Source organism: Somniosus microcephalus, chromosome 2 (genome assembly GCF_052327205.1).
Source record: "Somniosus microcephalus isolate GS21.2 chromosome 2, FLI_Smic_1.0, whole genome shotgun sequence".
NCBI classification, from domain to species: Eukaryota; Metazoa; Chordata; class Chondrichthyes; order Squaliformes; family Somniosidae; genus Somniosus; species Somniosus microcephalus.
In genome coordinates this window covers 216,780,370-216,795,296 of record NC_140988.1, presented here as the reverse complement: position 1 = coordinate 216,795,296, position 14,927 = coordinate 216,780,370, and the positions used below count along the sequence as shown (strand labels likewise).

General features: G+C 43.6%; 1 protein-coding gene across 1 annotated transcript in view; it reads left to right on the top strand.

Annotated features, from left to right (window-relative positions):
* The window catches only part of atp8a1 (ATPase phospholipid transporting 8A1), a 546,817-nt gene that overhangs the window by 524,417 nt on the left and 7,473 nt on the right, over positions 1-14,927 (top strand). Inside the window, exons 37-38 of the mRNA XM_085969404.1 lie at positions 3,763-3,851; positions 4,761-4,853. Coding sequence (XP_085825530.1) covers positions 3,763-3,851; positions 4,761-4,853 — 182 coding nt within the window. The remainder of the gene's footprint in view (positions 1-3,762; positions 3,852-4,760; positions 4,854-14,927) is intronic.

The window sequence follows — 14,927 nt, the reverse complement described above, 5'->3', positions numbered from 1 at the left end:
AGGGTGACCATGACTGGGAATTAAACATACCAGGTTATTTAACAATCAGGAAGGACAGGCAGGAAGGGAGAGGAGGTGGGGTGGCTATGTTAATAAAGGAAGGAATCCCTATAATACAGAGAAATGATATTGGGTCAAAGGAGCAGGATAGTGAAACAGTTTGGGTGGAGGTAAGGAATAATAAGGGGAAAAAAACACTAGTGGGTGTAGTCTATAGGCCTCCGAACAGTTGCAACTCTGTTGGACGGAGTATTAATCAGGAAATAGTTGAGGCTTGTAATAAGGGAACAGCTATAATTATGGGGGATTTTAATTATCATATTAACTGGACAAATCAAATTGGGCAGAGCAGCCTTGAGGAAGAGTTCATTGAGTGTATTAGGGATGGGTTTCTTGAGCAGTATGTAACTGAACCGACCAGGGGGCAAGCAACCTTAGATTTGGTCCTGTGTAATGAGACAGGATTAATTTAAAATGTCCTAGTAAAGGATCCCCTTGGAATGAGTGACCATAACATGGTTGAGTTCCATATTCAATTAGAGGGTGAGAAGGTTGGATCTCAAACAAGCGTGCTGAGCTTGAATAAAGGAGACTATGAAGGTATGAGAGCGGAATTAATTAGAGTGGACTGGGAAAATAGATTAAAGGGTAAGACGGTACATGACCAGTGGTGTACATTTAAGGAGTTATTTTACAACTTCCAAAAAAAATATATTCCACTGAGGGAAAAAAGGGTGTAAAAGAAAAGATAGCCATCCGTGGCTAAGTAAAGTAATTAAGGATAGTATCCGACTAAAAACAAGGGCATATAAGGTAGCCAAATCTAGTGGGAGGATGGAAGATTGGGAAGTCTTTAAAAGACAGCAAAAAATAACAAAAAGATTGATTAAGAAAGGGAAGATAGATTATGAAAGTAAATTAGCAAAAAATATAAAAACAGACAGTAAAAGTTTCTATAGTTATATAAAAAGAAAAAGGGTGGCTAAAGTAAATGTTGGTCCCTTAGAGGATGAGACCGGGAAATTAATGGTGGGAAACATGGAGATGGCAAAAACACTGAACAATTATTTTGTATCAGTCTTTACAGTAGAGGACACTAAGAATATCCCAACACTGGACAAACAGGGGGCTCTAGGGGGGGAGGAACTAAATACAATTAAAATCACTAAGGAAGTGGTACTTGGTAAAATAATGGGACTCAAGGCAGATAAATCCCCTGGACCTGATGGCTTGCATCCTAGGGTCTTGAGGGAAGTAGCGGTAGGGATTGTGGATGCATTGGTAATAATTTTCCAAAACTCACTGGACTCAGCAAAGGTCCCGGCAGATTGGAAAACTGCTAATGTAACACCCTTATTTAAAAAGGGTAGTAGGCAGAAGGCTGGAAACTATAGACCTGTTAGCCTAACATCTGTGGTTGGTAAAATGTTAGAGTCCATTATTAAGGAGACAGTAACGGGACATTTGGATAAACATAATTTAATAGGGCAAACTCAGCATGGTTTCATGAAGGGGAAGTCATGTTTAACAAATTTGCTTGAGTTTTTTGAGGAAGTAACATACAGGGTGGATAAAGGGGAACCAGTGGACGTAGTGTATTTAGACTTCCAAAAGGCATTTGACAAGGTGCCACACAAAAGATTATTGCTCAAGATAAAAAAATCACGGGATTGGGGGTAATATTCTGGCGTGGGTGGAGGATTGGCTCTCTAACAGAAAGCAGAGAGTTGGGATAAATGGTTCGTTCTCAGATTGGCAACCAATAACTAGTGGTGTTCCACAGGGGTCAGTGCTGGGTCCCCAACTCTTTACAATCTATATTAACGATTTGGAGGAGGGGACCGAGTGTAACATATCGAAGTTTGCAGATGATACAAAGATGGGACGGAAAGTAGTGAGTGAGGAGGACATAAAAAAACCTGCAAAGGGACATAGACAGGCTAAGTAAGTGGGCAGAGATTTGGCAGATGGAATACAATACTGGAAAGTGTGAGGTTATGCACTTTGGCAGGAAAAATCATAGAGCAAGTTATTATCTTAATGGCAAGAAACTGGAAAGTACTGTAGTACAAAGGGATCTGGGGGTCCTGGTGCACGAAACTCAAAAAGTTAGTATGCAGGTGCAGCAAGTGATTAAGAAGGCCAATGGAATGTTGGCTTTTATTGCTAGGGGGTTGGAATATAAAAACAGGGAGGTATTGCTGCAGCTGTACAAGGTATTGGTGAGGCCGCACCTGGAATACTGCATACAGTTTTGGTGTCCATACTTAAGAAAAGACATACTTGCTCTCGAGTCAGTACAAAGAAGGTTCACTCGGTTAATCCCGGGGATGAGGGGGTGGTCATATGAGGAGAGGTTGAGTAGATTGGGACTCTACTTATTGGAGTTCAGAAGAATGAGAGGCGATCTTATTGAAACATATAAGATTGTGAAGGGGCTTGATCGGGTGGATGCGGTGAGGATGTTCCCAATGATGGGTGAAACTAGAACTAGGGGGCATAATCTTAAAATAAGGGGCTGCTCATTCAAAACTGAGATGAGGAGAAACTTCTTCACTCAGAGGGTGGTAGGTTTGTGGAATTTGCTGCCCCAGAAAGCTGTGGAAGCTACATCATTAAATAAATTTAAAACAGAAATAGATAGTTTCCTAGAAGTAAAGGGAATTAAGGGTTACGGGGAGCGGGCAGGAAATTGGACATGAGTCTAGGTTCGGAATGGTCATGGCCCTGTGGGTAGTGGAGTGGGCCCAGGGGCCGTGTAGCCTTGTTCTGCTCCTACTGTGTTCTAATTCTGTTAGATTTCAGGAGATGGTTTTATTCCTGTTCCTGGCTGGGGTGGAGATCGCCTTTACAGAAGGTAAGTACTGTAGAAAATATAGGGACAGAGTGATCTCCTGGAAGAATTTCGATCGCCTAGATGGGTCGGAGAGGAATTTCCCAGATTTTTTTCTCCCAAATTGGCCATTGGGTCTTTATCTGGTTTTTCGCCTCTCCCAGGAGATCACATGGGTTCGGGTGGATGCAGAGTGATAGAAGATTTGAGGTTAGGATCAGATCAGCCATGATCTTATTGAATGGTGGAGCAGGCTCGAGGGGCCGATTGGCCTACTCCTGCTCCTATTTCTTATGTTCTTATGTTCTTATGTTAAAAGGGAATTCGATAGTTGCTTGAAAAAAAAATTCAATAGTATGGAAATTAGTAGTGGGATTAGGTAGCTCATGAAGGAAAGCATTGGACTCTGAGCTGACTGGTCTGTTACTCTGCTGTAGGATTGTATGATTTAGCGGGGATGTTACAATTGGCTTAAGTGATCCCGGGCTAGGAAACATTAACCAGGGTTGCTGCTCCTGATCCCTATCTATTGCTCCTGCTGGAAAAATGTGGATGTATGCTAAGGAAAGGACAGGCTTGGCATTGACACAAGCTCCCTCTCCCATAACCAAATAGCCTCTTGACACTTGCAGTCCAGGCTTTCACATGAAAAATGGTCAGGCTCTGGAGGACTAAAGGCTCCCAGGAAACAGTATGAATTTCTGTCTTGAGAGGAGAAAATAAAATTGGGCTTGGGGGAGGGATGATAATTACTCATACGTTTGAGTCACCTAGAATTATTCTAACCTGAGAGAGCAAGTTAACGTTTAGGAGTAAATATGCTGCAATTAACCTGGAAATATCAGTGTACAACTTTGAAAATAATTTTTGATGTTGCAAATGTATTTACTACTTACACTGTGAAATTTGTGTTTTATTAACTTCTGCAGGCTGTAATGTTGCTCAGCTCTGGTGTTTTTTGGATGGGCCTGTTCTTCATCCCGATTACTTCTCTTCTGTGGGATGTGATTTTCAAAGTGTACGTATGACAAAAATAAAAGTACAAATTCTTGTGAAACTCTTACTTTTGAAAGAAAAAGTCAATGTTTTTACTTATTTTTAACTTTTATGAAGAAACAAGCTGAAAGGTTAGTATGACAATATTACTTTGTTCAAAGTTAACTCAGTGGCATCAGGTACTTGCTGCAGGAGTGAACCGTTTAACAGAATGTGGGAACAGAGATTATTTTGAACTGCATTACTTCACTTCAGGAAATTATGAACCCAGACAATTTTTGAACTAGTTACAAGGCTCTTGTAAAAAGAAACCATTAATTGAAGTACTAGGTAGAAAAGGATTTAACTGAAAATGTGTATCTTATTCCAAGGGATAGACACAGTTCTGTGTTACTGAATACTGAGGTGGAAAATATGGGAGCAGGCAAAACTGAATAAACAAGAAACCATCTTCAGAAGATGTTCATGGTCTCTGAACATGTCAGTCTGTGTCTGCTGCATTCCTTCCTGTCCACACTACACTTCTGCTGTAGTTACACATTGCCTGCTGTAGAACCTACTATCTGATACTCAGTGTGCTAAAGTTTTTGTCTTAAAACTGATTTACTTTTATAGATTTATCAAAACAGTAAAACTTTTGATTTTTTTTGTAACTCAATATAAAATTTCTTTCAATTTCTGTTTTGATTTAATTTCCATTTTATAAAAGCTTTTTGTCAAACCTTCTACAACTTGATGCATAATTGAAAATGCCATTCCACAGAACTTGTGATATACCATACTATGAAGGGGCAAAGGTTTTTTCCAAATTTGATTTTTTTTCCCCTGGGGACCTGTGCACAAAGAATTCGATTTTTTCATTTAATATATTGAATAATCTTTATTATAATGCTTCTGCCCACTTAAGAATCCATTTAATGTTCATTTTCAGCATTAGGAGAACTTTATGTAAGACTCTGGTGGAAGAGGTTCAGGAGTTGGAAGCCCAGTTCCAGGATCCAGGTGCAGCCGTATATGGCAAAAGGTACAAATTACAAATGATAGTTTAAAAGGTTACTGTTTAAATTAAATTTTTACAAAACACTATCCACTCAGGAGTCTGCAATATTCTTTGTTTTAAAAATGTAGAATTAGGTGCAACCTCTAGGATAATGAAAAGGCCTGTATTACTGAGCAGTAACACACACAGATTCAACTTCAATTTCAGTGGCATTCCTCACGATGTTTCAAGAGTGCTTTACAGGGCGGTAGGTATTGATTGAATACTGAGTAAGAGGAAGAATGGGGGAAAGGATAAGGAGAAATGAAAGGACAGTAAAGGAGAAGAATCTTTAGGGCTTTTGAAAACCAGGAGTGAGATCTCAAAGCAGAGATGCTGAAGGTTTCTGAAAATCAGGAGCATAATGACTGAACGAATGGCCACAAAAGATGAATCAGAGGGAGTGAAGAATGAGAATTAGGCCAGAGTTGAACAAGCAAAGGATGCATGAGGAGATCCTAGAGGAGCAAAATCATAGAGGAATTTGAAGATGACAACAAGGATCTAGAAGTCAATTCCCTGTGGTACAGAAAACCAATGGAGTGTGCCAAGGGTGAGGAGGATGGGAATTCAAACCTGGCTGAGTTGAGGTCCAAGACGAAATGGAGTCTGTGGGTGCTAAAGAGGATGATTTCAGTTTACCCAATGCTCAAGACCCGGAGAAAGTATGGGCTCATCCAGGCAGATATGCAGTTGGAGAGTGACCTCAGATCTGGGGTCGATGGACGAGGCAGAGGGATAAAGTTAACTGTCTTTGGCACACATGAAAGCAAACTCATGTGATGGGCCTTCAATAACCACAAAACTAGAAGTTATAGACTTAAACAAGTTGGCTTTTAATCACTAAGATCAGAGCTAACATCTCAACACGCCGATTGGTTCACAGGAATGAGTCATACAGATCCTGGGATCTTTATGTAAGAGAAGTCAGGGGCGGAGCCAAGAGCCAAGACCTGGAACCTCCCAGGTTAGTCGGGAAAGAGGAAGTGAAACTATACACAGTGGGGGAGGGTAATATACATGAGTGCAAAACGAATACAGGATCAAGACAAACAGATTTCATTACATTCACCCCTTCTATAGATTTAGTCTATTGGGGTGATGTTTCTTAAAAGTTGGTATAAGTGAGTCTGTCAGGAGGTTTTGCAGTTCTCAGTGATCGGCGCAAAGCCGGTTGGGGTGCCTCTAGGGGAGTGGATTCTGGTTCCTCCGCTGTCCAGGCCTCCGCAGTATCTTCCAAGTTATCTGCAGTGTCCTCCAGGTTAAAGTTGGGTATTGATACCTCTGGGCGTCCTGTCTCTTTGTAGTGTAGGTCTTCATCGGGTAGTCTCCCATCGTTCTCTCCGCTCCCCGAGGGAGCGAGGTCTTTTATGGAAACAGTGTCCTCTCGCCCGTCAGAGTATTCAATATAGGCGTACTGAGGGTTTGCATGGAGGAGCTGTACCTTTTCCACAAGGGGGTCCGTTTTATGGCCTCTCACGTGCTTCCGCAATAGTACTGTCCCCGGAGACGTCAGCCACGCGGGTAGAGATATGCCCGAGGTGGATTTCCGGGGGAAAACGAACATCTTTTCGTGAGGGGTAGCGTTAGTGGCAGTACATAACAGAGACCTTATGGAGTGGAGCACGTCTGGGAGGACTTCCTGCCAGCGGGAGGTCGGACGGCCTTTTGACTTTAAGGCTAACGTGACAGCCTTCCAAACAGTAGCATTCTCCCTTTCCACTTGCCCATTACCCCGGGGGTTGTAGCTAGTGGTTCTGCTAGTGGCTATCCCCTTTGAGAGCAAGAACTGGCGCAGCTCGTCACTCATGAATGACGTCCCCCTATCGCTGTGTATGTAGTTCGGCATGCCAAACATGCAGAATAGATTACAGAGACACTTGATGACCGTGGCATTGGTCATGTCTGGGCAGGGAATGGCGAAGGGGAAGCGGGAATATTCATCAATGATATTGAGGAAGTATACGTTACGGTCGGCAGAGGGAAGGGGTCCCTTGAAGTCCAGACTTAGGCGCTCGAATGACCGTGTGGCTTTGATAAGGTGTGCACGGTCAGGCCTGTAGAAACGAGGCTTGCATTCCGCACAGATGCAGCAGGCTCTGGTCATTGCCCTGACCTCGATGGAGTGGGGCAGATTGCGGGACTTTATAAAATGGTATAGTCGGGTGACCCCTGGGTGACAGAGGTCGTTGTGGAGACCCTGTAATTTGTCCGTATGAATGCTGGCACACATTCCCCGCGATAGGGCGTCTGGGGGTTCATTAAGGGCTCCCGGCCTGTACATAATATCATAGTCGAACGTGGATAGTTCGATCCTCCACCTGAGTATTTTGTCATTCTTGATTTTCCCCCTTTGTTATTAAACATGAAAGCCACCGACTGCTGGTCGGTGAGCAGGGTGAAACGTTTGCCGGCTAGGTAGTGTCTCCAGTGCCGCACTGCCTCCACTATAGCCTGTGCCTCCTTCTCGACAGAAGAGTGCCTGATTTCAGGTCCCTGAAGGGTTCGGGAGAAGAAGGCCACAGGTCTCCCAGCCTGATTGAGGGTCGCAGCTAAGGCAAAGTCTGACGCATCGCTTTCGACTTGAAAGGGAATGCATTCGTCCATTGCACACACTGCAGCCCTTTCAATGTCCTGTTTAATACTGGTGAAAGCCTCCCGAGCTTCAGCTGATAGTGGGAAGGACGTCGATTTAATGAGGGGTCGGGCCTTATCAGAGTAATTGGACACCCATTGGGCATAATACGAAAAAAATCCCAGGCACCTTTTTTAAAGCTTTGGGATTGTGTGGCAGGGGCAGTTCCTTTAGGGGGCGTAATCGGTCAGGGTCCGGTCCAATTACCCCATCTTCCACCACACAGCCGAGGATACAGAGACGGGTTGTGTTGAAGACATATTTGTCTTAGTTGTAGGTTAGATTCAGCTTTAGGGCAGTTTTAAAAAATCTCGCAAGATTTAGATCGTGGTCTTGCTGGTTGTGCCCGCAGATAGTGACATTGTCCAGATAGGGGTAGGTAGCTTGTAGTTTATTCTCGTCAACCATGCGGTCCATCTCACGTTGGAAGACCGAGACCCCATTTGTTACCCCGAAGGGCACTCTGAGAAAATGGTAGAGGCGCCCGTTCGCCTCAAAGGCGGTGTATGGGAGGTCCTCTGTTCTAATGGGGAGCTGATGATACGCGGATTTGAGGTCGATAGTCGAGAAGACTCGGTATTGCGCAATCTGGTTGACCATTTCTGATATGCGGGGTAAAGGGTAGGCGTCCAGCTGGGTATAAATATTAACAGTCTGGTTGTAGTCAATTACCATCCGTTTCTTTTCGCTATTTTTAACTATGACTACTTGGGCACGCCACGGGCTGGTACTGCATTCAATAATGCCTTCCCGCAGGAGTCTGTCCACTTCCGCCTTGATAAAGTGTCTGTCTTCCAGACTGTACCGTCTACTTTTGGTCGCTATGGGCCTACAGTTCGGAGCGAGATTAGCGAATAAAGAGGGCGGGCTGATTTTTAAGGTTGATAGGCCACAGACTGTGAGTGGCGGCTGGGACCCGCCATATGCTAGCGTGACACTTTCGTGGTGGCACTGGAAGTCCAGGCCCAAGATTACATTAACACAGAGTTCTGGCATCACGAGGAGTTTAAAATCCTTGTAGTCCGTGCCTTTTACAGTCAGTGTTACCACACAGTAGCCCAAAATGTCCGAAGTGTGGGGCTTAGCAGCCATAGCAATTCTGCTCCGTGTAGGGGTTACCGTTAATGAGTGCCGCCGTACCAGGCTAGGGTGGATAAAACTCTCAGTACTCCCACAGTCAATTAAACATTTCATTAAATTCCCGTTTACCTGTATGTCCATCATGGATTTTGTCAACGGGTGTGGCCTGGATTGATCCACCGTGATCGAAGCCACTGTTGGGCCCTGGGCGGCCGTTGAGTCGGGAAAAGATGGTGGATCCCAAGATGGCGGCCCGCACGGCACGCACGAGACGGTGACGGAGTTGGAAATCGGATTCCCCCTGCAGACTTTGCTAAAATGCCCCTTTTTCTTACATTTGAAGCATGTAGCGTCCTTCGCTGGGCATCGTTGTCTGGGGTGCTTGGCCTGGCCGCAGAAGTAGCATTTCGGGCCTCGAGACATTGCCGCTGTAGTAGGACTCCTGGGTGAACTGTGTGGGGACTCCGGCGGCGTAGAGCTGGTCTGAGACCTGGATGGGGAAGATGGCTGATTCCAAGATGGCGGCCCCCTCGGCGCGCACGAGGCGGTGAGGGCCGCATGGCCGGAAGAATAAGAGTCAGAGTTTCTCTGGGCCACGTCCAGCGATCGCGCAGTGGCCACTGCCTTTTTTAAGTCCAGGACCTCCTCCTCCAGCAGTCTCTGCCGGATATAATTCGATTTGAGGCCCGTGATGAAGGAATTGCGGACCAATTCGTCAGAGTACGCGTTGGCAGGTCCTTTAGGCCCTGTAAGAAATTGTCCATTGATTCCTCTGGTCGCTGCCTGCGTGTAGCCAGCAGATGTCTGGCGTACACTTCGTTTACCGGCCTCTAGTATTGGGCCTTCAGGATAGTGATGGCCTCCGTGTAAGAGGTGGCGTCCCGGATGAACGAATAAATCCGATGACTTACGCGAGTAGTCAGTAGACTCAGTTTATCTATCTCGCTAGCGGATGAGGCCCCCGCGAAGAGTTCGAAGCATTTGAGCCAGTGTCCAAATTGATTTGATGCTTCAGCAGAATGTGGATCCAAGTCCAGACGCTCTGGTTTTAGGAGTCGATCCATCCTAGTATTCTTCAGTGATTAAAATTGATGGGCCTTCAATAACCACAAAACTAGAAGTTATAGACTTAAACAAGTTGGCTTTCAATCACTAAGATCAGAGCTAACATCTCAACACGCCGACTGGTTCACAGGAATGAGTCATACAGATCCTGGGATCTTTATGTAAGAGAAGTCAGGGGCGGAGCCAAGAGCCAAGACCTGGAACCTCCCAGGTTAGTCGGGAAAGAGGAAGTGAAACTATACACAGTGGGGGAGGGTAATATACATGAGTGCAAAACGAATACAGGATCAAGACAAACAGATTTCATTACATCATGCAACTAAATAATGTTGCCAAATGGGATATTGTGTAAATAATGAAACTGAGGATGTCAATGATGGAACTATGGGCTATACGAGAGGTGGCATGTGGGCAGGAGACAAAAAGGAAACAGAGAGGTTAAGGAGGGGCACAGAATCTCAATAATGACTCTGATCAGTATGCTCTTGGTGCTTTGGGTAGGACAAAAGCTTGATTTGGCAGCCCTGAATGTGGAGTGGTGGGAATGTACTTGTGACTGTGAGGCAGCAATATATTCCAGGACATCAGAAACAAAAGGAAGATTAGAGATGGGGTGGTATTTGAAGAGAATAGGGAGTTTTTTTAAAAAAAGGGTTCAACTAACATCCTAAACTATGGTTCATCAGTGTCAGCTGAAGCCCAGTATCTATTGACATACAATTCTGAATAGAATGAGAATTAGGCCAGAGTTGAACAAGCAAAGGATGCATGAGGAGATCCTGGAGGTAGAGAGGAGCAAAATCATGGAGGGATTTGAAGATGACAACAAGGATCTAGAAGTCAATTCCCTGTGGTACAGAAAACCAATGGAGTGTGCCAAGGGTGAGGAGGAGGAGCATACATTTTTACTTATATTTTTTATCCACCCCTTTGTTTTGGTTTTTCCCTCTTTTCCCCCCCCCTTTTTTCCTCTCTCCCACATGGCAGCTGTCTCTCATTCTACCAGAACATTTCACGCCTAATCTGAGCCGTCTTTTGTCTCCACTAGCCCTATCACCATCTCGTCTCGTTTTGAATACCTCTTAATGTCTCTTCACTTCTTTTGTTCTTTCCCAGCCCTGCCTTTCGATCTATTTCATTTCCTTTCCAGTTTTGAAAAAGGGTTAGACCCGAAACGTCGACTCTAATTTCTCTCCACGGATGTTGCCTGGCCTGCTGAGTGTTTCCAGCATTTTCTGTTGTTATTCTGAATAGGCTATCCTTGATAACACCAAGAACATTTAAGATTGTAGAGTTGAACAAAGTCCCCAGATGTGGAAAAGACAAATAAAACCATCTTTGAATGCACCATGTTAGTCAAACTGTAGTGAGTCAGGCTTTTATTTAACTAAATGATAGAGATAGCATTTATAATAATAATAATTGGCAGTAGTGTGTTTGCAAGTAAAACACATGCTTTACAATATTTAAGCAGAATGTTGTCCTATTGAGATGTTTTATTTCTTTTTAAAATACCCTACATAGAAAATGCGCTTGCATAGAAAGTTAAACCTTCAGACAGCTGTGATTTTGCACACAATGTAACTTGGTCAAATATTTCTTCTGTAATTTAATTTATTTTTCCCTTTCCCACTTTTCCCATCACAAATGTTTCATCAGCTTAACAAAAAAACACTTAGTTTGAAAAAGGTGTATTTAAATTATATAAAATCATAACAAAATGTGTAGAATTCATTTTTTCTTTAAAAATAAATACACTGGAAAGACATTGCAGTGAATAAGCTCTAGATGCCAGAATGAGATGATATTGTACAATGCCTTTTAACTTCTAAAGACATGCAATTGAATTCATCCCTAATGACTTGACTGAAACAATCTCCCTCACTAATGGCTTCTAAGAGACACCAGCCCTTATTTAAAAAGGGAGGCAGACAAAAGGCTGGAAACTATAGACCAGTTAGCCTAACATCTGTGGTTGGTAAAATGTTGGAGTCCATTATTAAGGAAGCAGTAACAGGACATTTGGATAAGCATAATTTAATCGGACAGAGTCAGCATGGTTTTACGAAGTGGAAGCCGTGTTTGACGAATTTGCTCGAATTCTTTGAGGACGTAACAAACAGGGTGGATAAAGGGGAACCAGTGGATGTGGTGTATTTGGACTTCCAAAAGGCATTTGACAAGGTGCCACACAAAAGATTACTGCACAAGATAAAAAAATCACGGGATCAGGGGCAATGTACTGGCATGGGTGGAGGATTGGCTATCTAACAGAAAACAGAGAGTTGGGATAAATGGTTCATTCTCTGGCTGGCAATCAGTGACTAATGGTGTTCCGCAGGGGTCGGTGCTGGGACCCCAACTCTTTACAATCTATATTAACGATTTGGAGGAAGGGACCGAGTGCAATGTATCCAAGTTTGCCGACGATACTAAGATAGGAGGGAAAGCAGTGAGTGAGGAGGACATAAAAAACCTGCAAAAGGACATAGACAGGCTAAGTGAGTGGGCAAAAATTTGGCAGATGGAATATAATGTTGGAAAGTGTGAGGTTATGCACTTTGGCAGAAAAAATCAAAGAGCAAGTTATTATCTAAATGGAGAGAAACTGCAAAGTGTTACAGTACAAAGGGATCTGGGGGTTCTGGTACATGAAACACAGAAGGTTAGTATGCGGGTACAGCAGGTGATCAGGAAGGCCAATGGAATCTTGGCTTTTATTGCAAGGGGGATGGAATATAAAAGCAGGGAAGTCTTGCTGCAGTTATACAGGGTACTGGTGAGGCCACACCTGGAATACTGCGTACAGTTTTGGTTTCCATATTTAAGAAAAGATATACTTGCTCTCGAGGCAGCTCAGAGAAGGTTCACTTGGTTGATTCCGGAGATGAGGGGGTTGACTTATGAGGAAAGGTTGAGTAGGTTGGGCCTCTACTCATTGGAATTCAGAAGAATGAGAGGCGATCTTATCGAAACATATAAGATTGTGAGGGGGCTTGATCGGGTGGATGCGGTGAGGATGTTTCCACTGATGGGTGAGACTAGAACTAGGGGGCATAATCTTAGAATAAGGGGCTGCCCTTTCAAAACTGAGATGAGGAGAAACTTCTTCACTCAGAGGGTAGTAAATCTATGGAATTTACTACCTCAGAGAGTTGTGGAAGCTGCGACATTAAATTAATTTAAAACGGAGATAGACAGTTTCCTAGCTGATAAGGGGTTATGGGGAGAGGGCAGGGAAGTGGACGTGAGTCTAAGTTCGGATCAGCCATGGTCCTATTGAATGGCGGAGCAGGCCCGAGGGGCCGTATAGCCTACTCCTGCTCCTACTTCTTATGTTCTTATGTTTATGTTAGTAAATGCTCTGGCAGGTCAGCCTACCTTTCAATTTACAGCAGTCTGCAGCCCTTTTAAAATCTGTCATTCTTGGCTCAAAAGTGCTCTAGTGGGTTGTGAATGCCCTTTTAAGAACATAAGAATTATAATTAGGAGCAGGTCATACGGCCCTTCGAGCCTGCTCCGCCATTCAATAAGCATGGCTGATCTCCTCCCTCAACTCAACATTCCCATCCGATCTCAATATCCCCTGATTTCCCTAGTGTCCAAAAATCTATCTACCTCAGCCTTGAATATACTCAGCGACTCAACATCCACAGCCCTTTGGGGTAGAGAATTCCAAAGATTCACAGCCCTCTGAGTGAAGAAATTCCTCCTCATCTCAGTCTTAAGTGGCCGACCCCTTATCCTGAGACTATGCCCCCCTAGTTCTAGACTCTCCAGCGAGAGGAAACAACCTCTCAGCATCTACCCTGTCAATCCCCCTCATAATCTTATATGTTTCAATGTGATCACCTCTCATTCTTCTAAACTCCAGAGAGTATAGGCTCAATCTCTCCTCATAGGACAACCCTCTCATCCCAGGGATCAATCTAGCGAACCTTCGTTGCACCATCTCTAAGGCAAGTATATCCTTCCTCAGATAAGGAGACCAAAACTGTGCACAGTACTCCAGGTGTGGTTTTGCCAAAGCTCTGTACAATTGTAGTAAGACTTTCTTACTCTTGTACTCCAACCCCCTTTGCAGTAAAGACCAACATACCATTTGCCTTCCTAATTATTTGCTGTACCTGCCTGCTAACTTTCTATGTTTCCTGTACGAGGACACCTAAATCTCCCTGAACACCAACATTTAATAGTTTCTCACTATTAAAAATATTCTGTTTTTCTATTCTTCCTACCAAAGTGAATAACCTCACATTATATTCCATCTGCAACTTTATTGCCCACTCACTTAACCTGTCTATATCCCATTGCAGACTCTTTGTGCCCTCCTCACAGCTTACTTTCACACCTAGCTTTGTATCGTCAGCAAACTTGGATACATTGCACTCGGTCCCTTCATCTAAGTTATTAATATAGATTGTAAATAGTTAAGGCCCAAGCACTGATCTTTGCAGCATCCCATTAATTACAGCCTGCCAACCAGAAAATGACCTGCATATCCCTACTCTCTGTTTTCTGTCCATTAACCAATCCTCTATCCATGATAATATATTACCCCCAACCCCATGAGCCTTTATCTTGCGTAGCAACCTTTTATGTGGCACCTTATCAAATGCCTTTTGGAAATCCAAATATACTACATCCACTCATTCCCCTTTATCTACCCTGATAGTAACATCCTCAAAAGAACTCTAATAAATTTGTTAAACACGATTTCCCTTTCATAAAACCATGTTGACTCTACCAAATCATGTTATGATTTTCGAAGTGCCCTGTTACCATTTCCTTAATAATGGATTCCAGCATTTTCCCAATGACTGTCATGCTAACTGGCCTGTAGTTCCCTGATTTCTCTCTCCCTCCTTTCTTGAATAGTGGGATTACATTTGCTACCTTCCAATCCGCTGGGACCGTTCTAGAATCTAGGGAATTTTGGAAGATCACAACCAATGCAACCACGATCTCTGCAGCCACCTCTTTTAGAAACCTAGGAGGTAGGCCATCAGGTCCAGAGGATTTGTTGGCTTTTAGTCCCATTAGTTCCTCAAGTACTTTTTCCTCTACTGATATTAATTACTTTAGGTTCCTCACTCTTATTAGCCCCTTGGTTCCACACTATTTTTGGTATGCTTTTCATGTCTTCTACTCTGAAGCAGATACAAAATATTTGTTTAAAGTCTCTGCCATTTCCTTATTCCCCATTATAATTTCTCCTGTCTCAGCCTCTAAAGGACAAATGCTTACTTTTGCTACTCTCTTCCTCTTTACATAGTTGT